General features: G+C 43.4%; 1 protein-coding gene across 1 annotated transcript in view; it reads left to right on the forward strand.

Annotated features, from left to right (window-relative positions):
• The window catches only part of LOC140207443 (V-set and transmembrane domain-containing protein 2-like protein), a 153,287-nt gene extending 127,822 nt beyond the window's left edge, over nt 1-25,465 (forward strand). Inside the window, exon 4 of the mRNA XM_072275968.1 lies at nt 23,070-25,465. Within this exon, the coding sequence (XP_072132069.1) occupies nt 23,070-23,426 (357 nt within the window). The 3' untranslated portion in view covers nt 23,427-25,465. The remainder of the gene's footprint in view (nt 1-23,069) is intronic.
• Nucleotides 25,466-26,015: the final 550 nt, after the last annotated feature.

A 26,015-nucleotide genomic window follows, 5' to 3' on the forward strand; every position in this document is an offset into this window, starting at 1 on the left:
GTTATGTGCCATGGTCTCTCCTAAGCTGCTGCTCCTTGTTAATATTGTTACGATCTTGCACCTTATTGTTTACCTGCACTGTTCTCTGCGTTCTATTATTGTTCTAACTTGTACTATCTCAATGCACTGTGTAATGACCTGATCTGTATGAACAGTTTGCAAGACAAATGTTTCACTGTATCTTAGTATATACACAATAATAAACCCATCCCAATTCGATTTCCAGTCCAGTAGGGTTCAATGGACTCCTCTTCCCCATTCTTCTAAACTCCAGCAAGTATAGGCCCAAAGCTATCAAACACTCCTCATACATTAACCCTTTCAACTGTGGGTTTTTCTCACAAACTTCAATCAAAACAAGATATCTCTAGAATCACGTCTTCCCAGCCTTCCTGTCCCTCATAGTGATCTGAGCATGTAATTTACAACAAGGCAGGTGAATAGGATCTCATAACCAATTAATGCTGTTCAGGTTTGTGTATCTGACCTTCTAGAAATGCTGTTAATATTCCTACTATTTCAACAATCCACTGAAGCTAGTTCACTCACAGATCCCCACGTAGCTGGTTGTTACTGTATGCCATTGTTTTTCAGATAGCCGGTCTGTACCGAACAAACTTTCTTGAGTTTGACTGACAAGTTCGGTTACCTCTGAATGCAGTCCCAATATTTATGCTTCCTGCATTTATGGTCATAAATTGTAATTTATGATTCATTCATTAGGAGTTATTTTTTCCAGATATAGCACACAACAATGCAATCTAAAGTCCTGTCAAAGAACATTACAGCACAGTACAGGCCCTTCAGCCCACAATGTTGTGCTAACCTTTTAACCTACTCGAAGATCACTCTAACCCTTCCATCCCACATAGGCTTCTATTTCTCTATCAGCCATGTGCCTCTCTGAGTTTCCTAAATGGCCCCAATGTATCTGCCTCTATCACCACACATGGCAGCACATACCATGTACCCACCAGTCTCTATGTGAAGAACTTGCCAATGACATTCCCCCCCTTTACTTTCTTCCAACCGCTTTAAAATTATGTCCCCTGGTATTAGCCATGTCTGCATTGAGAAAACGTCTCTGGCTATCCACTCAATCTATGCCTTTTATTATCTAGTACACCTCTGCTTGGAGTTTCCACAGCTGTAATTCATAGTTACTTCAATGAGAGGCATTGATCGTGTGGAAAGTCAGAGGCTTTTCCCCAGGGCTGAATTGGCTAGCATGAGAGGGTGCAGTTTTGAAGTCCTTGGAAGCAGGTACAGAGGAGATGTCAGGGGTAAGTTTTTTACGCAGAGAGTGGTGAGAGCATGGAATGGGCTGCCGGCGACGTTGGTGGAGACAGGTATGATAGGGTCTTTTAAGAGACTCCTGGATGGGTACATGGAGCTTAGGAAAGTAGCGGGCTATGGGTGAGCCTAGGTAGTTTTAAGGTAAGGACATGTTCAGTACAGTATTGTGGGCCGAAGGGCCTGTATTGTGCTGCAGGTTTTCTATGTTCTAGACAGTTTTTCTTGTACAGTTGGACTACTTATCATCCAGAAGGTAACAATACAGTTCCCAAACTGAACACCACACCTTTTGATTGCCACAGCACAACCCTCAAGGTGCTAATGCTCAGCCCTTCCAACTGCTGCTGTCATCCCTACTTTTCAACACTACCCCCCACCTCCCACCCACCCCAGCTAGGAGTGCCAGCTCCCCTGCCATCCAGCCCTACCTAGTTCACTCCATTCACACTGAGGTGCAAAGCAAGCAGACGACGTGTATGGAATATGTCGGCCTTGGACATCCTGGAAAACAGAATTTTGCAGCAATGTTCTCTCAAAGAAAAAGTCAATTAGCTCCAAAGAATTGTCTGTCGGTGTATTCTTGCAGAACTTGAAGAATGTCTGGCTGAGTCTGCTCTTTGTTAGAGATAAAAGAGAAAATGCTCAAAATGCTCAGTAGTCAGGCCGCATACATTTCAGATCTAGTACTCATCATCAAAACATTAATTGATTCCTGATATTTCTAGAACTTTCTGTTTTGCTTCAGATTTTTGGTATTTGATTTTCAGTTTCTTCTTGGTCCTTGCACAACGCATCAAGTTGCTCTTCCTCATGTAAAACCTGATGGCTGTCTGTCACTGGCCATCTGTTTAAACATTGTGCTGCTGGACCCTGCCTGCATAGTTGTTGCCAAAGAGATTTGCCTCTGGTTCCAAGTGTTTCAGTTAACTTTTCTTTTGGTTAAATCATGGTTCTGAAGTTGAGTGAGCTAGGCCATTTCTCTTTGGAGCAAAAGTGGTGACGATAGAAGTGTATAAGACAAAAAGAGGCACAGTGGACAATTAGAATTATTTTCTCTGGCTAATATCGGGGGCATGACTTTAAGACGATTAGAGGAAAGTATGAAGGGATGTCAGAGGCATGTTTTTACAGAGTGGTGGGTGCATGGAATGCACTGCTAGGGATGGTGGTAAAGGCAGGGACATTATGGTCATTTGAGAAACTTAGTCACGTGGATGAGAGAAAAATGGAGGTCTGTGTAGGAGGAAACAGTTAGATTGATCTTAGAGTAGGTTAAAAGTTCAGCACAACATAGTGGGCTGAAGAGCATGTACCGTTCGATGTTATTTATTTTGAAATACAACATGGAATAGGCCCTTTTGGCTGAATGAGCTACACACAGCAACCCACCTATATATTTAACACTGCACTAATCACAGGATAATTTACAATGACCAATTAACCTACTAATCGGGATGTCTTAGGAACGTAGCAGGAAGCCAGAGCACCCGGAGGAAACCCACATGGTTCACAGGGAGAACACACAAGCATCTTATAGCCTGCGCCGGATTTGAACTCTGAACTCCGACATCCAAGCTGTAATAGCGTTGCGTGACTACAGCGCCCATTGTTCTGTGTTCTAGGTTTGACAGTTGCCTTCTGCCTCAAATATGAGAAACTTAAACCGCAGGATTAAAGGAAATGGTGATCTACAATCCCGTAAAATAAATCAGTCACACTGTGGTCTGCACTGCCTTAAGGCCTGATTTATACTTGTGCGTACCGGCTATGCCGTAGGCCTGATTTATACTTGTGTGAACCCCTACGCCGTAGCGAGCATGCATAGTTGTGTCTGCATTGCTCTGCTATTCACCACCAAAACGCTAGTTGGCGGTGGGGTTTCTATGCCACTGAGTTCTTCGTGAGAGATATGGATGAGGAAACACATTTCAAATGTTTTCGTATTTCGGCAAGTAGATTTGACGATTTGGTTCATCGTCTCCAACCGTTTATTTCGCATCAGTGTACAGACATGGCGGAGAAAAGCAACCGGAAATGCGATGCTACCAAGCAGACCAATCACAATTGTTGCAGTCTGCGTCGTCGTGACACGTGAGTTACATTTTTGTGGAGGTGCACATCACCCTACGGCGTCCTACGGCGTACATTTGACGCAGAAGTATAAATTGGGCTTTACTCCCCTCTAGTGGCTATTGGTTGTATTACAGTGTTAAAATGCTGAACCTGAGAACTATCCAGCAACACACATCAAAGTTGCTGGTGAACGCAGCAGGCCAAGCAGCATCTCTAGGAAGCGGTACAGTCGACGTTTCAGACCGAGACCCTTCGTCAGGACTGTCGTTCACCAGCAACTTTGATGTGTGTTGCTTGAATTTCCAGCATCTGCAGAATTCCTCCTGTTTGCATTTTTAAATATCCAGCAAGCAGGTTATTCAGCCTATGACTCTGGTCTACCATTCACCAAGATCACAGGTGATACTTTACCAGAGTCACCTTCCTAGTTATAAAAGGCTAAAGGTGATCATTGGATCTAAAATGTCTCATTGAGTGCAGTATTCATGCAAATGGATTGGATCTATTCTGGTTTTGAATCACAAGACCACAAATATCAAACAAAGGTAATTGGAAATCCTCCAAACGAAGAGAAACCAGCAACGTGTGTGATTTTAAAATTAATATATGCCTCAAAATTAAATCCTTGATACTGTGCTTATTGAAAAAGTCTCTAATTAATTTTTCACACAACGTACTTTGTTAATAAAATGATCAGTAAAGTACACCACAGTATAATTTCAGTGATTTCAATTAGTTGAAGGTGTGACAAAAATTCACTTATTATGATTTTTTAATCAATTGAAATGTCAAAGGCATTATGAAGCTTGTGAGTTATGTATTATTTATCAATCTGGTTTGCCAATGAATTTCCCTTTACACTCAATGGCCACTGTATTAGCTACCTCCTATAACTAAAAATGGCCACTGAATGTATGTTCATGGTCTCCTGCTGCTGTAGCCTATCCACTTCAATAACCGATGTGACGTGCGTTCAGGGATGCTGTTCTGCACACCACTGTTGTAACACGTGAATATTTGAGTTACTGTCGCCTTCCAGTCAGCTTGAACCAGTCTGGCCATTCTCCTCTGACCTCTCCCATTAACAAGGTATTTTCACCTACCGAACTGCCACTCGCTGGGTTTTTTTTGGTTTATTGCACCATTCTCAGTAAACTCCAGAGACTGTTGTGCGTGAAATTTCCAGGAGATCAGCAGTTTCTGAGATACTCAAACTGCCCCATCTAGTACCAACAATCATTTCACAGTTGAAGCCACAGGTCAAATTTCTATCCCATTCTGATGTTGGGCCTGAACAACAACTGAATCTCTTGATCATGCCTACATGTTTTTATGTTTTGAATTGCTGCCACATGGCTGGCTGATTAAATACTTACATTATCAAACAGGCAGACCTAATGAGACCATAAGATATAAGAGCAGAATTGGGCCATTCCGCCCATTGAATGTCCTCCACCGCTTTACTTGGCTAAGGTGTATATAAACTTCTGACTTCCACTGTATGTCAGGTCTCACCGATATACAGGAGGCAACCCCGAGAGCACTGAACACTGTAAATGACCCCAACAGACTCACGGATGAAATGTCGCCTCACCTGGAAGGACTGTTTAGAGTCCTGAATGGTAGTGAGAGAGGTGGTATAGGGGCAGGTGTAGCACTTGTTCTGCTTGCAAGGACAGTGAGAAGGGATGAATGGACAAGGGGGTTGCATAGGGAGCGATCCCTGCAGAAAGCAGAAAATGGGGGGAGGGAAGGGAAAGATGTGTTTGGTGGTGGGATCCCATTGGAGATGGCAGAAGCTTCGGAGCATTATGTGCTGGCAGAGGCTGGCGGTGTGGTAGGACATGTTCAGCATAGCTTTGTGGGCCAAAGGGCCTGTATTGTGCTGTAGGTTTTCTATTTTCTATGTTCTATCTCGCTCCTGTACACCCTCTCATCACCATCTGAAATTCGGCCAGCAGTGGTTGTATCATCAGCAAACTTAAAGATGGCATTTGAACTGTGCCATGCCGCATAGTCATGGGTGTATGAATTTCACAACATCTGCCAGTGATTTTAAACCTGATTCTGAAATAACAGAAATGTTACAGCCAAAGTTCTAACAGCTGTTCATAAGCCATCAGTGCTGGGTACAGGTAATGGTCATGTCCTGCTGGTGATCTAAACTCTTATGGCCAATCTTAGGGGCCAGGAACAGAGTAGAGAGGAAAGGCTTAATCTGGAGTTTTATGTGCATTTCCGGACACCTACCTACTTCAGGATATCAATAAGGTTGAAAGAGTGTGGAGAAGATTTACAACGATGGTTCCAGGATTTGAGAGCCCGAGTTATAGGGAAGGATTAATTAGGTTAGAACTTTGTTCCATGGAGAGAAATAGAGAATTGGGGGTGGGGGGAAGATTTGATAGAGGTATGCAAAATCATGAGGGTTGAAGATAGGATAAATGCAAGCAGGTATTTTCTATTGTGTTTGAGTGAGACTAGAACCAGAAGTCATAGGTTAAAGGTGAAATATTTAAAGGACACATGGAGGGGGGGGACCTCCTTCCGTCAGAGGGTAGTAAAAGTGTGGAATGAGCTGCCAATAAACGTGGTAGATGTGGACTTGATTTCAACATTTAAGAGAAATTTGGATAAGTACGTGGATGGGGGGATATGATAGAGGTGTAGATCAATGGGACTAGGCAGAATAATAGTTCAACATAGGCTAGATGGGCCAAATAGCCTATTTCTGTGCTGTAGTGCTCTATGACTCTATGACTCAGTCAATCCAACCACATGGCTTCACAAACTGTGAACATTAGACACAGAGTAAGCTACCTCCCCCCTTTAACCAGGGCCCAAAAGTCATCTTGTCCCATTGACTTTACCATTAAGATGAGTTCTCCATTGGGAACTCTGGCCAGTGATGTTGTGGGGATGGAACTGGACACTCTGATGGTGGTGTCTGAAAAGAGGATGCTGTCCAAGTTGCATGCCATCTTGGACAATGTCTCCCATCCACTACATAATGTACTGGTTGGGCACAGGAGTACATTCAGCCAGAGACTCATTCCACCGAGATACAACACTGAGTGTCATAGGAAGTCATTCCTGCCTGTGGCCATCAAACTTTACAACTCCTCCCTTGGAGGGTCAGACACTCTGAGCCAACAGGCTGGTCCTGGACTTATTTCCTGGCATAATTTACATATTATTTAGTTATTTATGGTTTTATATTGCTATATTTATACTCTGTTCTTGGTTGGTGCAACTTTAACGAAACCAAATGTCCCTTGGGATCAATAAAGTATGACTATGACTATGACTAATATCATGTGAAATAAAAGAAAACAGAAAATCACGAAAATGGGTCAGGTAGTATCTGTGGAAAGAAAAACAGTTCATGTTTCAGGTCTGAGATTCTGAGCTGTAGAAAAGAAAAGACAGGTTTGATTTTTACATCAGAGAAGGAGGTGGAGGGCTAGATGCAGGAAAGGCAGCATCTGTGGGAGTTAGAATCAAATTTGTCGGGGTAATATGTTGCTTATAGTAAACCTGTGGAAGATGCCCAGCAGACTAAATGGATCCAGAATCACAGGTAGATCTCAGGCAGAAACTGACAGTTTTGAATTTTAAAGAAAGGAAGAGCATCCCATCAAATGTTATCAGACTCTGTACAAGTCCAGAATGCTGCAGTCTGTCCTGCTAATGACCTGCTGGCCCTCAATCTTGCTGTTTGATATTGGGTAGCATTGCTGGGGGCCACAGAGTTGGAGAGGAATGGCAATTGTAAGTAACAGGCAAGGGGGAGGCTCAGGATTGCCCCTACAGAATGAAAACAAGGTGCTCCACAAAGCACCTCACAGTCTGCATTTCAATATCGAACGTTACCACACAGTACAGGCCCTTTGGCCTTTAACCTACTCTAAGATTAATCTAACCCTTTCCTCCTATATAGTCCTCCAATTTTCTATCATCCACACATCTATCTAAGTCTTTCAGCCCTGGAGAAAAAAGTCTCTGGTTATTCTCTCAATGTATGCCTCATCATCTTGTGCACCTCCCTGAAATTGCCTCTCATCCTCCTTTGATCCAAAAAGAAAGCACCTAGCTCCATCAAACTTTCCCTCTTAAGACACAGTCTCTAATCCAGAGAGCATCCTGGCACATCGTCCATGCACCCTCTCTAAAGTTTTTCACATCCTTCCTACAGGGAACCAGAACTGAACACTATACTCTGTCTGGTCTAATCAGAGCTGCACTTTGACCTCGTGGCTCTTGATCTCAATTCCCCCAACTAAAGAAGACCAACAGACTTTTATAGACCTCATGGCCCTTGATCTTCAGTTTCTCCAATAAAGAGGAAGCCACCTTATGAACACTGCACGCAGTGGAAGAGGGTTAGAGAACATAAAAAGTTGCTTCATCTGGAAGGGAAGAGGCGAAGGTAAAGATGTATCACCTCCTACAGCTGCATGGGGAAGCGCTGTCTGATGGGAAATTGTTGGTGGTAACAGAAGAGTGGACCAGAGAGTTGTGAATCTTAACTTTTAACCCTAACCCTGGCCCTTTGAACTGCTGAAAGGGAAGGGAAAGCATCTGTATGGTTGTCAAATTCAAAATTAAATGTATTATCAAAGTGCACATATGAGATTAAATTTCTTCAAGGCATTTACAGGAAAATAAAAAAAATAATGTGATTTATGAAAAACTATACATAAGCCAAAACTAACAAACAACCAATGGCAAAAGAAGACAAATTGTTCAAATAAAAAACAAATAAGTAATACTGAGAACCTGAGTTATAGAGAGCCTGTAGGTTGTGAAGTCACTTCAGAGTTGAGCTGAGGTGAGTTATGCACCCTGGTTCAGGAACCTGATGGCTGGAGAGTAATAATTGTTGCTGGACCTGGTGGTGTGGGGCCTAGGTACCCTGTAGCTGCTGCCCAGTGGTAGTAACAAGCAAAGAGCATGACTTGGATGGTGGGAATCATTGATGACGGATGCTCCCTTTTTGTGGCAGCATTCCATGTAACTGTGCTCCATGATCGGGAGGGCTTTGCCTGTGATGGACTGGACTGAATTCGCCATAGTCTTCCATTCCTGGGCATTGTTATTTCGATACCTGGCTGTGATGCAAGCAGTCAAGATGCACTCAATTGTACATCCAAGTTTTAGGTGACATACCAAATCTACTCAAATTTCTAAGAAAGTAGGATTACTGCTGTGCCTTTGGTGGAATCCTGCTAGAGCCTGTAGTGTTTGTGGAGACATATTGAATGTGACGGCTGGTGCGGTGGAGTGTGAGGACCAGGGGAATTCTCTTCTTGTTCTGTGCAGGAGCTGATGAGGTGAGAACAAAAACTGATGAGATACAGAAAGAGTCCTTTGTTCACCACAGGTCTGGGGAAGCCATAATTCAGGAAAGAAGACATTTCAGAGGTACCTGTGTGGGACGTCTCGTCAGAACAATCAGACAAACAGTCCGGGTAGTGAAGATAGAGTCCTTGCAAGCAGCAGGAGGAGAGGAGATACAGTCAAAAAAAAAACAAGAGATTCTGGAAATTCAGAGCAACATACACAAAATGTTGGAGGAACTCAGCAGGTCAGGCAGCAACTTTGGAAAGGAATGAGCCCCTTCATTCTCTTTGTGGAATGTGAGTTTCTTCCGAGTTCCTCCCACTGTCTCAAGATGTACTAGTTACTGTGAAACTATTACAGCTGAGGGCATCGGAGATCCCAGCATCCTCTGTAAGGAGGTTGTAGATTCTCCCCATGGAATGCGAGTTTTCTCTGGGTTCTTCCCACTGTCTCAAGATGAACCAGTTAGTAGGTTAATTAGTCATTGTGAATTGTACTGTGATTAGGTTAGGGTTGAACGGAGGGTTGTCGGGGTTGCTGGACTGGGCAGCTCAAAGGGCCAAGTAGACCTATTCTGCACTGTATCAATGAAATAAAATAAAACAAATCAATAATAAATTGGTAAGCATAAGCGACGCTGCAGAATAATGCCCATTCCGGCTTCTTCCCTCTTTTTTTCCCAGTCCTGATGAGGGGTCTCAGCCCAAAGCGTGGACTGTTTATTCCCCTACATTGATGCTGCCTGACCTCCAGTATAAATTGGTAAAGTTGATTTATTGTTGTCACAAAGTACAGTGAAAAAGCTTTGTTTTGTACGCCATCCATTCAGATAATTTGGTTAACATAGGGCATTGATGTAGTACAAGGGAAAACAGTGGCAAAATGCAGAATGCAGTGTGACAATTACAGAGAAAGTGCAGTGAAGACAGACAATAAGGTGCCAGGTGAAAGTGAAGTAGACTGTGAGGCTGAGACTCCATCTTATCGTACTACGGGACCATTCAGTGGTCTAGTAACAGTGGGTAGAAGCTGTCCTTGAGCCTGTTAGTATGCACTTTCAGACTTCTGTATCTATTTGCCTATGGGAGAAGGGACAGAATGACTTTGGGTGGGTGGAGTCTTTGATTACACTGGTTGCTTTACCAAGCCAGGGCTGAAACACTTAGATAGACGTGTGGATGGTAGAAGATTGGAGGACTATGTAGGAGGAAAGGGTTAGATTAATCTTAGAGTAGGTTAACATAGAACATAGAATAGTACAGCACAGTACAGGCCCTTCGGCCCACAATGTTGTGCCGATCCTCAAACCCTGCTTCCGATATAACCCCCCCACCTTAAATTCCTCCATATACCTGTCTAGTAGTCTCTTAAATTTCACTAGTGTATCTGCCTCCACCACTGACTCGGGCAGTGCATTCTACGCACCAACCACTCGCTGAGTAAAAAACCTTCCTCTAACATCCCCCTTGAATTTCCCACCCCTTACCTTAAAGCCATGTCCTCTTGTATTGAGCAGTGGTGCCCTGGGGAAGAGGCGCTGGCTGTTCACTCTATCTATTCCTCTTATTATCTTGTACACCTCTATCATGTCTCCCCTCATCCTCCTTCTCTCCAAAGAGTAAAGCCCTAGCTCCCTTAATCTCTGATCATAATGCATACTCTCTAAACCAGGTAGCATCCTGGTAAATCTCCTCTGTACCCTTTCCAATGCTTCCACATCCTTCCTATAGTGAGGTGACCAGAACTGGACACAGTACTCCAAGTGTGGCCTAACCAGAGTTTTATAGAGCTGCATCATTACATCACGACTCTTAAACTCTATCCCTCGACTTATGAAAGCTAACACCCCATAAGCTTTCTTAACTACCCTAAGGCCAAAGGGCCTGTACTGTGTGGTAACGTTCGATATTGAAATGCAGACTGTGATGTGCTTTGTGGAGCACCTTGTTTTCATTCTGTAGGGGCAATCCTGAGCCTCCCCCTTGCCTGTTACTTACAATTGCCATTCTTCTCCAACTCTGTGGCCCCCAGCAATGTTACCCAAAATCAAATAGCAAGATTGAGGGCCAGCAGGTCATTAGCAGGGCAGACTGCAGCATTCTGGACTCGTACAGAGTCTGATAACATTTGATGGGATGCTCTTCCTTTCTTTAAAATTCAAAACTGTCAGTTTATGCCTGAGATCCACCAGTGATCCTGGATCCATTTAGTCTGCTGGGCATCTTCCACAGGTTTACTATAAGCAACATATTACCCTGACAAATTTGATTCTAACTCCCACAGATACTCCCTCTTCTGCATCTAAAGCTGCTGTTTGGCCAGTTTAAGCACCAGGCCAGATTAGAAAGGTCAGGTACAGGCCAAATCAAGGAGAGCATATCAAACTGGCAGGGCCTGGATTTGAGAGCAAGGAACAAACCATGGTTTGGCTGATTTAAGCGCTGGGCTGGATTGAAAAGGTTGATGAGAGATGGGCCAGTGTCCAGCTCACAGCTCGTGAAGTTTACTCGTCCCTGTGCTGAAATGAGGCAGTGGCCTGTAACTGACAGGTTCCTGGATCAGCTGTGACTGGCTTCATGGTTGTGACTCACCTGCGTGAACTTCAGTTCGGAATGCTGTTTGCTAACTTTTATTGCTTGAACAATTTATTCTTTGCTCTGCACACTGGCTGTATGGCCGTCTTTTTTTTAAAGGGTTCCTTTAGGTTTCTTTGTTTTGTGGCTGTCTGTCAGGAGAGGAATCTCAAGGCCATATATCATACCCACACTTTGATAATAGATGTATTTTGATTTTGATTACCTAGCATCATTGACTCACCTCTAACTATGAGCTCAGTTACTGCATTAAACCACTTTGTATAATGCAAATACATATGTATTTATGCACATTTTATTCCGTAGCCTTACTTCTAACATTATTTTTCTATTATTCTTTATTTATTGTTGTGGAGTGTTGTTTTCTGTTGCATGTCAGGCCCTGAATAACACACCACAGCAGATTCCTAATACATGGTGAATAAAGTTGAGCCTTGATCATTGAACAGAAGCTAAGAGAGAGAGGTCCAGGTGGATTGGGAATTCTGGAAACTCGAAGAGGAGTCCATAGTCTGGGATGAGGATTCCTGACCTAAGAAATGGGCGAAGGTGGAGTAAGTGGAAGACAAGTTCAGTGCCATATAAGGCTTGGAATTCATTAAGGGAACGAAGCTGAGCCCATTGCTGAGACTGATTGCTGGAGCTCAGAGAGGAGATGATCAGATGAGATGTGTAATCATGCCAGAGGGTGGGGCAGGGGGAGTAACTGGGTCAGAAGTAGAATCAAAATACGGTTTGTTATCGCTGATATTTGACATGAAATTCATTGTTTTCCAGAAGTGAAACAGTGCAGTGAAGATTACTATGACTTATAATAAGAAATAGTATAATCAAATGAAAATAAGCAGTGTAAAGAAAGAGCAAAGCAGAGTTCATGAATTCATTGTCCATTCGGAAACCTGATGGTGCGGGGGAAGAAGCTGTTCCTGAAACACTGAGCATGTGTCCTCATGCTTTGGAAAAGGGAGGGGGAAACATCTTGGGAGTGCGAGCATTCAAGGTTTTTTCCAGTTGAAAGGAATAAAACAGTTGTCTGGTGTAGCACTAACTGTCCTCTGATGAGGATGAACTGCATTTGGTTACAAGTGAGAAAGACATTATCACCCCAGAGCTCCCATCCCTTTAAACTGTATGAGGGACGTGACAGTGATCAAGTAAGGGGAACTGCAAAACAAAGAATTTATCCATCCAGCCCAGTAGGTTTCAGTGGCCCAGGAGGTTACAGTGGCCCCATACATCAAAGTTGCTGGTGGATGCAGCAGGCCAGGCAGCATCTCTAGGAAGAGGTACAGTCGACGTTTCAGGCCGAGACCCTTCGTCAGGACTAACTGAAGGAAGAGCTAGTAAGAGTGGGAGGGGGAGGGGGAGATCCAAAATGATAGGAGAAGACAGGAGGGGTAGGAATGGAGCCAAGAGCTGGACAGGTGATAGGCAAAAGGGATATGAGAGGATCATGGGACAGGACGCCCAGGGAGAAGGAAAAGGGGGAGGGTGGGAAAAAACCCAGAGGATGGGCAAGGGGTATAGTCAGAGGGACAGAGGGAGAAAAAGGAGAGAGAGAGAGAAAGAATGTGTGTATATAAATAAATAACGGATAGGGTACAAGGGGGAGGTGGGCATTAGCGGAAGTTAGAGAAGTCAATGTTCATGCCATCAGGTTGGAGGCTACCCAGACAGAATATAAGGTGTTGTTCCTCCAACCTGAGTGTGGCTTCATCTTTACAGTAGAGGAGGCCGTGGATCGACATATCAGAATGGGAATGGGATGTGGAATTAAAATGTGCGGCCACTGGGAGATCCTGCTTTCTCTGGCGGACAGAGCATAGGTGTTCAGCGAAACGATCTCCCAGCCTGCGTCGGGTCTCGCCAATATATAGAAGGCCACATCGGGAGCACCGGACGCAGTATATCACCCCAGTCGACTCACAGGTGAAGTGTCGCCTCACCTGGAAGGACTGTCTGGGGCCCTGAATGGTGGTAAGGGAGGAAGTGTAAGGGCATGTGTAGCACTTGTTCCGCTTACACGGATAAGTGCCAGGAGGGAGATCAGTGGGGAGGGATAGGGGGGACGAATGGACAAGGGAGTCGCGTAGGGAGCGATCCCTGCAGAAAGCAGAGGGGGGGGGGTGGAGGGAAAGATGTGCTTAGTGGTGGGATCCCGTTGGAGGTGGCAGAAGTTACGGAGAATAATATGTTGGACCTGGAGGCTGGTGGGGTGGTAGATGAGGACCAGGGGAACCCTATACCTAGTGGGGTGGCAGGAGAATGGAGTGAGAGCGGATGTGCGTGAAATGGGGGAGATGCGTTTGAGAGCAGAGTTGATGGTGGAGGAAGGGAAGCCCCTTTCTTTAAAAAAGGAGGACATCTCCCTCGTCCTGGAATGAAAAGCCTCATCCTGAGAGCAGATGCGGCGGAGACGCAGGAATTGCGAGAAGGGGATGGCGTTTTTGCAAGAGACGCTCCCAATGGCCACACGCCAGAGAAACCAGGATCTCCCAGTGGCCACACATTTTAATTCCACATCCCATTCCCATTCTGATATGTCTATCCATGGCCTCCTCTACTGTAAAGATGAAGCCACACTCAGGTTGGAGGAACAACACCTTATATTCCAACCTGATGGCATGAACATTGACTTCTCTAACTTCTGCTAATGCCCCACCTCCCCCTCATACCCCATCCGTTATTTATTTATATATACACATTCTTTCTATCTCTCTCTCCTTTTTCTCCCTCTGTCCCTCTGACTATACCCCTTGCCCATCCTCTGTGTTTCCTTCCCCACCCCCTTGTCTTTCTCCCTGGGCCTCCTGTCCCATGATCCTCTCATGTCCCTTTTGCCAATCACCTGTCCAGCTCTTGGTTCCATCCCTCCCCCTCCTGTCTTCTCCTATCATTTTGGATCTCCCTCTCCCCCTCCCACTTTCAAATCTCTTACTAGCTCTTCCTTCAGTTAGTCCTGGTGAAGGGTCTTGGCCCGAAACATCGACTGTACCTCTTCCTAGAGATGCCGCCTGGTCTGCTGCGTCCACCCGCAACTTAGATGTGTGTGGCTTGAATTTCCAGCATCTGCAGAATTCCTCGTGTTTACGGTTACAGTGGCCCAGTAGGTTTCAGTAGCCCAATAGGTTTCATTATCCCAGCACATACAGTAGCCCATGTTTTGTCCTACACTCTTTCTCTTGCCTTTCAGAATCAGGTCTATAATTAGTGACATAAATTGTGAAATTTGTAGCTTTTTGGAAGCTGTACAGTGCAGGCATAACAAATTACTATAAGTTACAATCTATCAGTAAACAGATAGATAGCACAAAATAGGAATAGCAAGGCAGTTTTAATGAATTCAGGGACCTGGAGAAATCTGGTTGCAGAGGGAAAGAATCTGTCCCTAAGATGGTGAGTGTGTGTCTCCCAACTCCTGTACCCCCTCCCCAGTGGTAGTAATGACAAGACCGATGTACTGGATAATGAGAATCCTTAATAATGGATGTGGCTTTCTTCAGGCACAACTGCAGAGACAAAGACATTGGGTATATTTAAAGTGGAGGTCGATAGGTTCTTAATCAGAAAATATGTCAAAGTTTATGGGGAGAATGCAGAAGACTATGACAGCAACTCAACGCATAAAAGCATGCAGTCATGGTCAAGCAGTCCATTTGTTGTTCAGACCTCACATCAGAACGGGCAAGACATCTGTTCCAAGTGACCTAGACTGTGGAATAATTATTGGTTAAAGACGGAGTGGTTTGAGAATCTGAGAAACTGCTGATCTCCTGGGATTTTCTCGCACAACAGTTTCTAGAAGTTACAAAGAATGGTGCAAAAAAAAACAGAAAAAAGAACATCCAGTGAGTGGTAGGTCTGTGGGGAAAGGCACCTTGTTAATGAGGGAGATCAGAGGAGAATGGCCAGACTCATTCAAGCTGACAGTAACTCAGATATCCACGTGTTGTAACAGTGGTGTGCAGAAAAGCACTTTTGAATGCACAACGTGTCAAACCTTGAAATGGTTGGGCTACAGCAGCTGAAGAGCTCAGGTATTAGGTTCTGTGGCCACTGAGTATATGTGCTGTACATGGTTGCCAGATAATAAAAAAAAAGCACCGTGAGATTGGCAATCTTACCATCTATCAAAAGGCAGGGCTCCCTAAATCCCTGATCCCTTCACAGCTTCACCTATATGATATAGTTGGGATCACAGAGACATGGCTCCAGGGTGACCAGGGATGGGAGCTCAACGTTCAGGGATATTCAATACTCAGGAGGGATAGACATGAAGGAAGGGGAGGTGGGGTGGCGTTGCTGGTTAAAGAAGAGATTAACGCAATAGAAAGGAAGGACATAAACTGAGAAGATGTGGAATCGATATGGGTAGAGCTGTGTAACACTAAGGGGCAGAAGACGCTGGTGGGAGTTGTGTACAGGCCACCTAACAGTAGTAGTGAGGTCGGAGATAGTATTAAACAGGAAATTAGAAATGTGTGCAATAAAGGAACAGCAGTTATAATGGGTGACTTCAATCTACATGTAGATTGGGTGAACCAAATTGGTAAAGGTGCTGAGGAAGAGGATTTCTTGGAATGTATGCGGGATGGTTTTTTGAACCAACATGTCGAGGAACCAACTAGACAGCAGGCTATTCTGGACTGGGTTTTCAGCAATGAGGAAGGGTTAATTAGCAATCTTGTCGTGAGAGGCCCCTTGGGTAAGAGTGACCATAATATGGTGGAATTCTTCATTAAGATGGAGAGTGACATAGTTAATTCAGAAACAAAGGTTCTGAACTTAAACAGGGGTAACTTTGAAGGTATGAGACGTGAATTAGCTAAGATAGACTGGCAAATGACACTTAAAGGATTGACAGTGGATATGCAATGGCAAGCATTTAAAGGTTGCATGGATGAACTACAACAATTGTTCATCCCAGTTTGGCAAAAGAATAAATCAAGGAAGGTAGTGCACCCGTGGCTGACAAGAGAAATTAGGGATAGTATCAATTCCAAAGAAGAAGCATACAAATTAGCCAGAGAAAGTGGCTCACCTGAGGACTGGGAGAAATTCAGAGTTCAGCAGAGGAGGACAAAGGGCTTAATTAGGAAGGGGAAAAAAGATTATGAGAGAAAACTGGCAGGGAACATAAAAACGGACTGTAAAAGCTTTTATAGATATGTAAAAAGGAAAAGACTGGTAAAGACAAATGTAGGTCCCCTGCAGACAGAAACAGGTGAATTGATTATGGGGAGCAAGGACATGGCAGATCAATTGAATAATTACTTTGGTTCTGTCTTCACTAAGGAGGACATAAATAATCTTCCAGAAATAGTAGGGGACAGAGGGTCCAGTGAGATGGAGGAACTGAGCGAAATACATGTTAGTAGGGAAGTGGTGTTAGGTAAATTGAAGGGATTGAAGGCAGATAAATCCCCAGGGCCAGATGGTCTGCATCCCAGAGTGCTTAAGAAAGTAGCCCAAGAAACAGTGGATGCATTAGTGATAATTTTTCAAAACTCGTTAGATTCTGGACTAGTTCCTGAGGATTGGAGGGTGGCTAATGTAACTCCACTTTTTAAAAAAGGAGGGAGAGAGAAACCGGGGAATTATAGACCGGTTAGCCTAACGTCGGTGGTGGGGAAACTGCTGGAGTCAGTTATCAAGGTTGTGATAACAGCACATTTGGAAAGCGGTGAAATGATCGGACAAAGTCAGCATGGATTTGTGAAAGGAAAATCATGTCTGACGAATCTCATAGAATTTTTTGAAGATGTAACTAGTAGAGTGGATAGGGGAGAACCAGTGGATGTGGTATATTTGGATTTTCAGAAGGCTTTTGACAAGGTCCCACACAGGAGATTAGTGTGCAAACTTAAAGCACACGGTATTGGGGGTAAGGTATTGGTGTGGGTGGAGAATTGGTGAGCAGACAGGAAGCAAAGAGTGGGAATAAACGGGACCTTTTCAGAATGGCAGGCGGTGACTAGTGGGGTACCGCAAGGCTCAGTGCTGGAACCCCAGTTGTTTACAATATATATTAATGACTTGGATGAGGGAATTAAATGCAGCATCTCCAAGTTTGCGGATGACACAAAGCTGGGTGGCAGTGTTAGCTGTGAGGAGGATGCTAAGAGGATGCAGGGTGCCTTGGATAGGTTGGGTGAGTGGGCAAATTCATGGCAGATGCAATTTAATGTGGATAAATGTGAAGTTATCCACTTTGGTGGCAAAAATAGGAAAACAGATTATTATCTGAATGGTGGCCGATTAGGAAAAGGGGAGGTGCAACGAGACCTGGGTGTCATTATACACCAGTCATTGAAAGTGGGCATGCAGGTACAGCAGGCGGTGAAAAAGGCGAATGGTATGCTGGCATTTATAGCGAGAGGATTCGAGTACAGGAGCAGGGATGTACTACTGCAGTTGTACAAGGCCTTGGTGAGACCACACCTGGAGTATTGTGTGCAGTTTTGGTCCCCTAATCTGAGGAAAGACATCCTTGCCATAGAGGGAGTACAAAGAAGGTTCACCAGATTGATTCCTGGGATGGCAGGACTTTTATATGAAGAAAGACTGGATGAACTGGGCTTGTACTCGTTGGAATTTAGAAGATTGAGGGGGAATCTGATTGAAACGTATAAGATCCTAAAGGGATTGGACAGGCTAGATGCAGGAAGATTGTTCCCGATGTTGGGGAAGTCCAGAACGAGGGGCCACAGTTTGAGGATAGAGGGGAAGCCTTTTAGGACCGAGATTAGGAAAAACTTCTTCACACAGAGAGTGGTGAATCTGTGGAATTCTCTGCCACAGGAAACAGTTGAGGCCAGTTCATTGGCTATATTTAAGAGGGAGTTAGATATGGCCTTTGTGGCTACGAGGGTCAGGGGGTATGGAGGGAAGGCTGGGGCGGGGCTCTGAGTTGGATGATCAGCCATGATCATAATAAATGGCGGTGCGGGCTCGAAGGGCTGAATGGCCTACTCCTGCACCTATTTTCTATGTTTCACCTACCTTAAGAGCTTGGATTTAATATCTATACCCAGCAGAAGTTGAATGCAGCAAATTAATTTTATTGGTGGCAGACAAAGCATTTAAATTGATTTAGCTGAGAAGCTAATGAGTTTGGGGTAAGTTCACTTTGCTCTGTTTACTCGGCTCATTATATGTTTTTTATTACCTCTGGACTGTAGTTTGCCTGCTTGAGGTCAGAGCTTTATCAAAATTATGAGCGCACAGGCAACATTTTAAAGATCCACATGTCAATATTAAGGCACAAATCTTGTATAGCAAGACACCTTGCTTGAAGTGATCTTGATGGAAGTTAATATATGGGTATACAATATATGATTAAGCAGATAAAACAAGCCTCAGGCTTGTGTATGGTACGTTTTTACATATCGCAATGTCTTTTTTCAAAATGATGTTAAAGTTTATTACAGTATCTGTGTGTGTATATATATATATACATACACAAAACTAAACAAAACAACGTGCCTTCTGACCATAGTGCACCCACACAACATATCATATATCACACAGAGCATATAAACCAAAATATAGGCATCCGTTAGTCTCGTGAGACCACGGATTTGCGCCTTGGAAGGTTTCCAAGGCGCAGGCCTGGGCTAGGTTGTATGGAAGACTGGCAGTTGCCTATGCTGCAAGTCTCCCCTCTCCACACCACCGATGTTGTCCAAGGGAAGGGCACTAGGGCTGATACAGCTTGGCACCGGTGTCGTTGCAGAGCAATGTGTGGTTAAGTGCCTTGCTCAAGGACACAACACGCTGCCTCAGCTGAGGCTCGAACTAGCGACCTTCAGATCACTAGACCAATGCCTTAACCACTTGGCCATGCGCCAACAGAAATATATTTACTGTAAGTAAATTAATAAAATATAATTCAAAATGGATGCAGCAAAGTACAGCACAGGCAGAGGGTAACCAGTAAACAGATCGCTGTCCTAATGATGACACCATGGTGGTAGGGAGACACAGCCTAAGGGAAGAAGCTGTTATACAGTCTGGCAGCCCTAGTTCTGGTGCTCCTGTATCTCCTTCCTGGTGGTAGTGGGTCCAAGGGATTGTGGTATGGGTGGTCGGGATCCTCAACAATGCTTTGGGCCCTTCATGAGCAACACTGCCAGTGAATGTCACAAATAGGAGGGAGGAAGACACCGGTGATCCTCTTGGCGTTTTTTAATATCCACTGCAGGGCCTTGCAGTCCGATGACTTGCAGCTTTCATCCCACACAGTGACAGGACACTCTCGATGGTGCTCCTTTAGAAAGTTGTTAGAATGCGGTGTAAGATTCAATCTCCTCAGTAAATGTAAAAACTCTGTGCTTTCTTGACTAGTGAGAAGGTATTGTGGGCCCAGGTTAGATCGTCCATTATTTGCATATCAAGTAACTTTGTGCTCTTCACTATCTCCACAGCAGAGCCATTGATGGCAATGGAAAGTGTTTGACCTGTGCCTTCCTGAGGTCCACAATCATCTCTTTTGTCTGGTCCACACGGAGACTCAGGTTATTGTTCTCACACCATCTGACAAGCCTTTCTGCCTCCTCTCTGTATGCTGACCCATCATTGTTGCTGGTAAGGCCAGTCAATGTGGTTTGAGCTGAATCAGGCAGTGTCTTGGCATTCGCGAGTCAGCAGTGTAAGGAGCAGCGGCCTGAGCGTACAACCCTGGGGGCCACCACTGCGCAGCGTGACGGAGCTTGAGATGTTGCCGCCAACTCAGAGTGATTGGGGTCTTCTTGTCAAGAAGACCAAGATCCAGTTGGGAAGATGAGTCCCAACGAGGACAGTTTACCCACCAGTCTCTGAGGGATGATTGTGTTATACGCTGAGCTGAAGTCAATCAACAACATATGAGGCATCATTTTCTAGGTAGGAAAGGACAGAGTGGAGGGTCGAGGCTACGGCATCATCAGTGGACCAGTTTGAACAGTAGGCAAACTAAATGGTTCAATGTAGCTGGAAAGTGGGATGTTATACGATCCATTACTAGCCATTCAAAGCACTTCATGTCACCCGGTGGAAACCCACACGGTCACGGGAAAAATGTACAAACTCCTTGTGGACAGTGGCAGGAATTATACCCTGATCGGTGATCACTAGCACTGTAATAGTGTTACACACTACTGTGCTGCCCCATCGAACTACTGCAGAAGTCATTGAACAGGTAGTCCACATGACACACTGTGGGTCCACTGCTGGATGAAATACTGGCTTAGAAAATGATGTGTCCTCTGAGGAAAGTTATATCAACATAATAAGTAACATTGTCTGCAAATCCAAGAGAGCTGATACCATTTATTAATATTGTGATTGCAATGGAGAGGTACAGAGGAAAGTCACTGGGGTATTGCCTGTGATGGAAGATTTCAGTGATAAGGAGAGATGGGATAGGTATTGCAGGTTTGTTTTCCTCTGACTGGAGGTGGCTGAATGATGACCTGACAGATCTGTACAAAATCCCAAGAGGCATAGATAGGGTGGATAGACAACAGACAATAGACGATAGGTGCAGGAGTAGGCCATTCGGCCCTTCGAGCCAGCATCACCATTCACTGTGATCATGGCTGATCACCCACAATCAGTACCCCATTCCTGCCTTCTCCCCATATCCCTTGACTCTGCTTTCATTAAGAGCTCTCTCTAACTCTTTCTTGAAAGCATCCAGAGAATTGGCCTCTACTGCCTTCTGAGGCAGAACATTCCACAGATCCACAACTCTCTGAGTGAAAAAGTTTTTCCTCAACTCCATTCTAAATGGTCTACCCCTTATTCTCAAACTGTGGCCTCTGGTTCTGGACTCACCCAACATCCGGAACATGTTTCCTGCCTCTAGCGTGTCCAATCCCGTAATAGTCTTATATGTTTCAATCCGATCCCCTCTCATCCTTCTAAATTCCAGTGTATACAAGCCCAGTCGCTCCAATCTTTCAACATATGACAGTACCACCATCCTGAGAATTAACCTCATGAACCTACACTGCACTCCCTCAATAGCAAGAGTGTCTTTCCTGAAATTTGGAGACCAAAACTGTACACAATATTCCAGGTGTGGTCTCAGTAGGGCCCTGTACAACTGCAGAAGGACCTCTTTGCTCCTATACTCAACTCCCCTTGTTATGAAGGCCAACATGCCATTAGCTTTCTTCACTGCCTGCTATACCTGTATGCTTACTTTCAGTGACTGATGAACAAGGACACCTGGATTTCGTTGTACTTCCCCTTTCCCTAACTTGACACCTTCAGATAGTAATCTGCCTTCCTGTTCTTGCCACTAAAGCGGATAACCTCACATTTATCCACATTAAACTGCATCTGCCATGCATCTGCTCACTCACCCAACCTGTCCAAGTCATCCTGCATTATCATAACATTCTCTGCACATTTCACACTGCCACCCAGCTTTGTGTCATCTGCAAATTTGCTAATGTTACTTTTAATCCCTTCATCTAAATCATTAAGGTATTTTGTAAATAGCTGCGGTCCCAGCACCGAGCCTTGCGGTACCCCACTAGTCACCACCTGTCATTCTGAAAGGGACCCGTTAATCCCTACTCTTTGTTCCCTGTCTGCCAACCAATTTTCTATCCATGTCAGTACCCTACCCCCAATAGTAAGAAACTTTTCTCAGCTGTTTCTTCATTGGGTCTTGGCCTAAAATATCAACTATTTATTCCTTTCTATAGATGCTGCCTGACCTACTGAGTTCCTCCAGCATTTTGTATGTGTTACTCTAGATTTTCAGCACTTGTAGAATGTCTTGTGTTTAAGAAACTTTTATCCATATGTCAAGGACCAGGGAGTGTATGTTTAATGTGAGGAGTAAGGGGTTTAGAATTAATTTACACAGCACAGTAACATCAACTACGTACTTAAAAAGGTAGTGGAAAAATGAAAGTGACTGTGTCACAGTTCATGCCAAGCAGCTGTGAGAAGGAGGACTTTCTGATATATGGGCTGCTCCCAGGGACACTCAAGGGATGGACATCAAGTTCTACTGACAGACCATCAATTTGATCTGCCTGAAACTTGTTGGTCTCACAGCACATCAAGATGTCTGCGGAAGAATACGGCTGACTGGCAAATTCTAGGCCTGCAGGTACCTGCTGAGGGATGCACTGAAGGTCAGGGCAGCCAACACATGAGCTCAGTGAGGGAGGACCACAGCATAGAGTTCCTCTGCCATTGGACAGGTGGGGGCCATGTTGGGTTTCACTCTGGATACTGTTCTGCATGGAAATCCCAGGAGATCAGCACTTTCTGAGATACTCAAACCACCCCATCTGGCACCAACAATCATTCCACAGTCAAAGTCACTTAGATAACATTTTTTCCCATTCTGATGTTTGGTCTGAACAACAACAGAACCTCTTGACCATGTCTGCATGCTTTTATGCACTGAGTTGCTGCCACATGATTGGCCAATTAGATATTTGCATAAGCCAGCAGGTGTGTAGCTGTACCTAATAAATTGGCCACTGAGTATATTTGCTGCAGCTGTACAAAGTTTCAGACTGATGTTTGGGATACGGTTTTTGGAGACCTTCTCATTGGGAATCCTTTAATTACATTTGGCATCATATGTAATTTAATGAGTGAATTTATTCAAATCAATAATCATTATTTAATTTAATACTATGAAACAAGAAATTCAGTAGACACAAGTCTGAAGTGGATAAACTTCCAGCTCTCATTAGCATTTCTTTGCTAACCTTTTTTTAAACCATTGTCTATCTTTTCCATTTCCTTTAGGCTGTGAAGGTGGTTGGAAGCAACATCTCTCACAAGCTGCGGTTGTCCCACATAAAGATTTCAGATGAAGGTATTTACGAATGCAGAGTGACTGACCACAGTGAGGGAAAACCCAGGCATCACAAAGTCAAAGCTTACCTGAAAGTCAAACATGAGATGCCATTACGTGGAGTCTCCACTCACATGCAGGACACCAAGGTTCAGGGAAACGAAGGGACCCACACGAGTCATGTTGCTAAGCCCTCATTCCTTTCCACCAGCCCTCAAACAGTCCGGGCTATAAAGGATCAAGCTTTGGATACTGACTGTGAACAGAACGAACAGTCTCTGGATACTGATCGCATCCACTGTGTTTAGAAGAACTAGTATTTGTGGAGAGTCAAGTGTTTGTATATTGTATAAAAGGAGTGCATGCACAGCTTCCTTGTGGGAATATTCTGGCAAAACAAAATCTCTAAAACTACAATTTAAAGGGGAAACCTCACTTTGACATATTTTCCTTATTTGATATATGTATATATGATTATTGGAAGTAAATTAATGATTTCCTTATATCTGCTTGGATATTAATATGTCCCATATAGAAACATTTATTTACCTAATAATTCAACAGAATCAAACTCAGATCATCTTTTTACTGTGCATTTATCTGAATGGTATAAAACACCCACGAAGAGTTTTAAGGTCAATCTACAAACCCCTGATGATTCCAGCTCAGTCTTGTCCCATATTTCTGTTCAATTCTAAAGAAAAATAAAACATCTCTGTCTCCGTGTAACGACACAGAATGACCTCTGCTGAAACCTTGAGCTAGTTTTACAATGGCTAATAAACAGCCACATTAAATGAAATGCTCCAGTTACCTTGTATCCAATAAATCAATTTTTATAATCCAATGATTTTAACACATTTTCAATCTATAAATATATCCCAGCATAACTGAAAATAAGTTCTCTATGTTCCCCACTTTTTGTTAACTCAATCTCATTTAATTATTTTTACTTCACAAAAACATACATTCCTTATTTTAATTTAATTTATAAAAATGTTGTTACTTTATCAAAAATAATATTAAGTGGCTCCACTAGAGGCCGTAGTAACCACATATCCCAAATTTTAGGCTTATATTTGTAATGAAGGTACTGAAAAATATTAAGTCATAATTTAACATTGTATTTAGGAATAAAATGCAGCAAAATTTTTTGAATAGCACTCCATGAAAGTCGTTGAATATGATTAGCTCTTCTCTGTTTGGCTAAAGTACAAACTATTTTGATAAGTTTTATGGGAAAATACTGGTGTAAAATCTCCTCTCTATTCACACACTCTGGGAGCAATTAGCAATTGAAATGTGTATGTGTTGTGCATTGTCAATGTGCCCTAAGAGTTTGTGTAAACTCCTTCTGGAGTTAGTTGGAAAGACAAGCAATTTGCTTTTGCTCTCTGAATAATTATTCATTTTGATAAAAATACAAATATCTGATAATAGTTTATAGGCCACATCTAAATATCTTATAGGAAATCTTGATCATCTGGTTAGATGTTGTTCTTCAATACTGCATGGACCTGAAGGTCTCATTGCTTTGATGTGTCACTTGATGGGACATAAGCACATTTGGTACTTTTCAATAGAACATATTGCTGTAAATAGCACTTCACTTTCTAATTTTCCCTAGTATTATCTAATTTAATTTTAAAACATTAAAGTACTGAAATTCTTAAGTAATGCTGTTATATTTGCAACATCCTTTTAAAAATCATTTGTGACCAGTTTTCTTAAAATCTGTAATAAAATAAGAATTCAGGAACTGTGAGTTGTAATCGTACATATAAAGCTGCCCAATTATCTGGATCCCATTTTCCCATACAGGATCTACAAGGATATAGGAGCTAGTTTGAAGACAAAACAGCAGGCTAATTATTCCTGTAAGCAAGCATCATGTGTGTTGTTAATTCTGCATTAATGCCTGCTGTTCTATCAGGAATATGAACTGGGCAGGATGGAAAATGGCTCCCAGCCTTGTGTCTGCATTGTCTGTGAATTGCTTTGTAAAGTCCTGGCGTGTATTACAAATGGTGCCATGTCACACTTGGAACCCGTTTAATGAGCAGCGAAGTGGGCCACTTCTCCAGTCTTTGCTGCCCATTTAATCAATCATACAAATGGCCTGTCCAAACCCGAGCAGCTGGCAGCCTACACAGCAGAAATCCCTTAATGGGAGAGGAGAGGATCCAGATGGGTTGGGCCATTGTACTCAAATCATATCTTTAGAAGTATTTCTTCAGTCACAGAGTAGCATATAACACAGCTACAACTGCTAAGTCTTTTCATTACTGAATTTTAATTGAGCCTTTCTGTAAAATGATTTGCTGAATGTGATTAATAAACAGAAGAACATGGAAATGGTATTGTCAGTGGGTTTTTTTTTGATACAGTGATGCTGCAGCAAATAGTCATAGTCATATTTTATTGATCCCGGGGGAAATTGGTTTTCGTTACAGTTGCACCATAAATAATTAAATAGTAATAAAACCATAAATAGTTAAATGGTAATATGTAAATTATGCCAAGAAGACAACATTACAGTATATGCTGAGCAGCACACAGAAAATTCTGGAGGAACTCAGCAATGCATGACTTGCTGAGCTCCTGCAGTATTTAAGGCATTAATGCCAAAAGACATAGGAGCAGAATTATGCCATTAAGCCCATCAAGCCTGTTCTTATTAACTTTCTCAACCCCATTCTCCTGCTTTCTCCCCGTATCCTTTGATGCCCTTACTAATCAAGAAACTATCAAACTCTACCTTAAAAACACCCAATGACTAATGTGCAATGAATTTCACAGATTCAACATCCTTTGGCTAAAGAAACTCCTGTTGTAAAGGGACATCCCTCTACTCTGAGTCTGTGCCCTGAGGCCCTAGACTATAAGAAAAAACTCTC

The sequence above is a fragment of the Mobula birostris genome, chromosome 2 (assembly GCF_030028105.1).
Source record: "Mobula birostris isolate sMobBir1 chromosome 2, sMobBir1.hap1, whole genome shotgun sequence".
NCBI lineage: Eukaryota > Metazoa > Chordata > Chondrichthyes > Myliobatiformes > Myliobatidae > Mobula > Mobula birostris.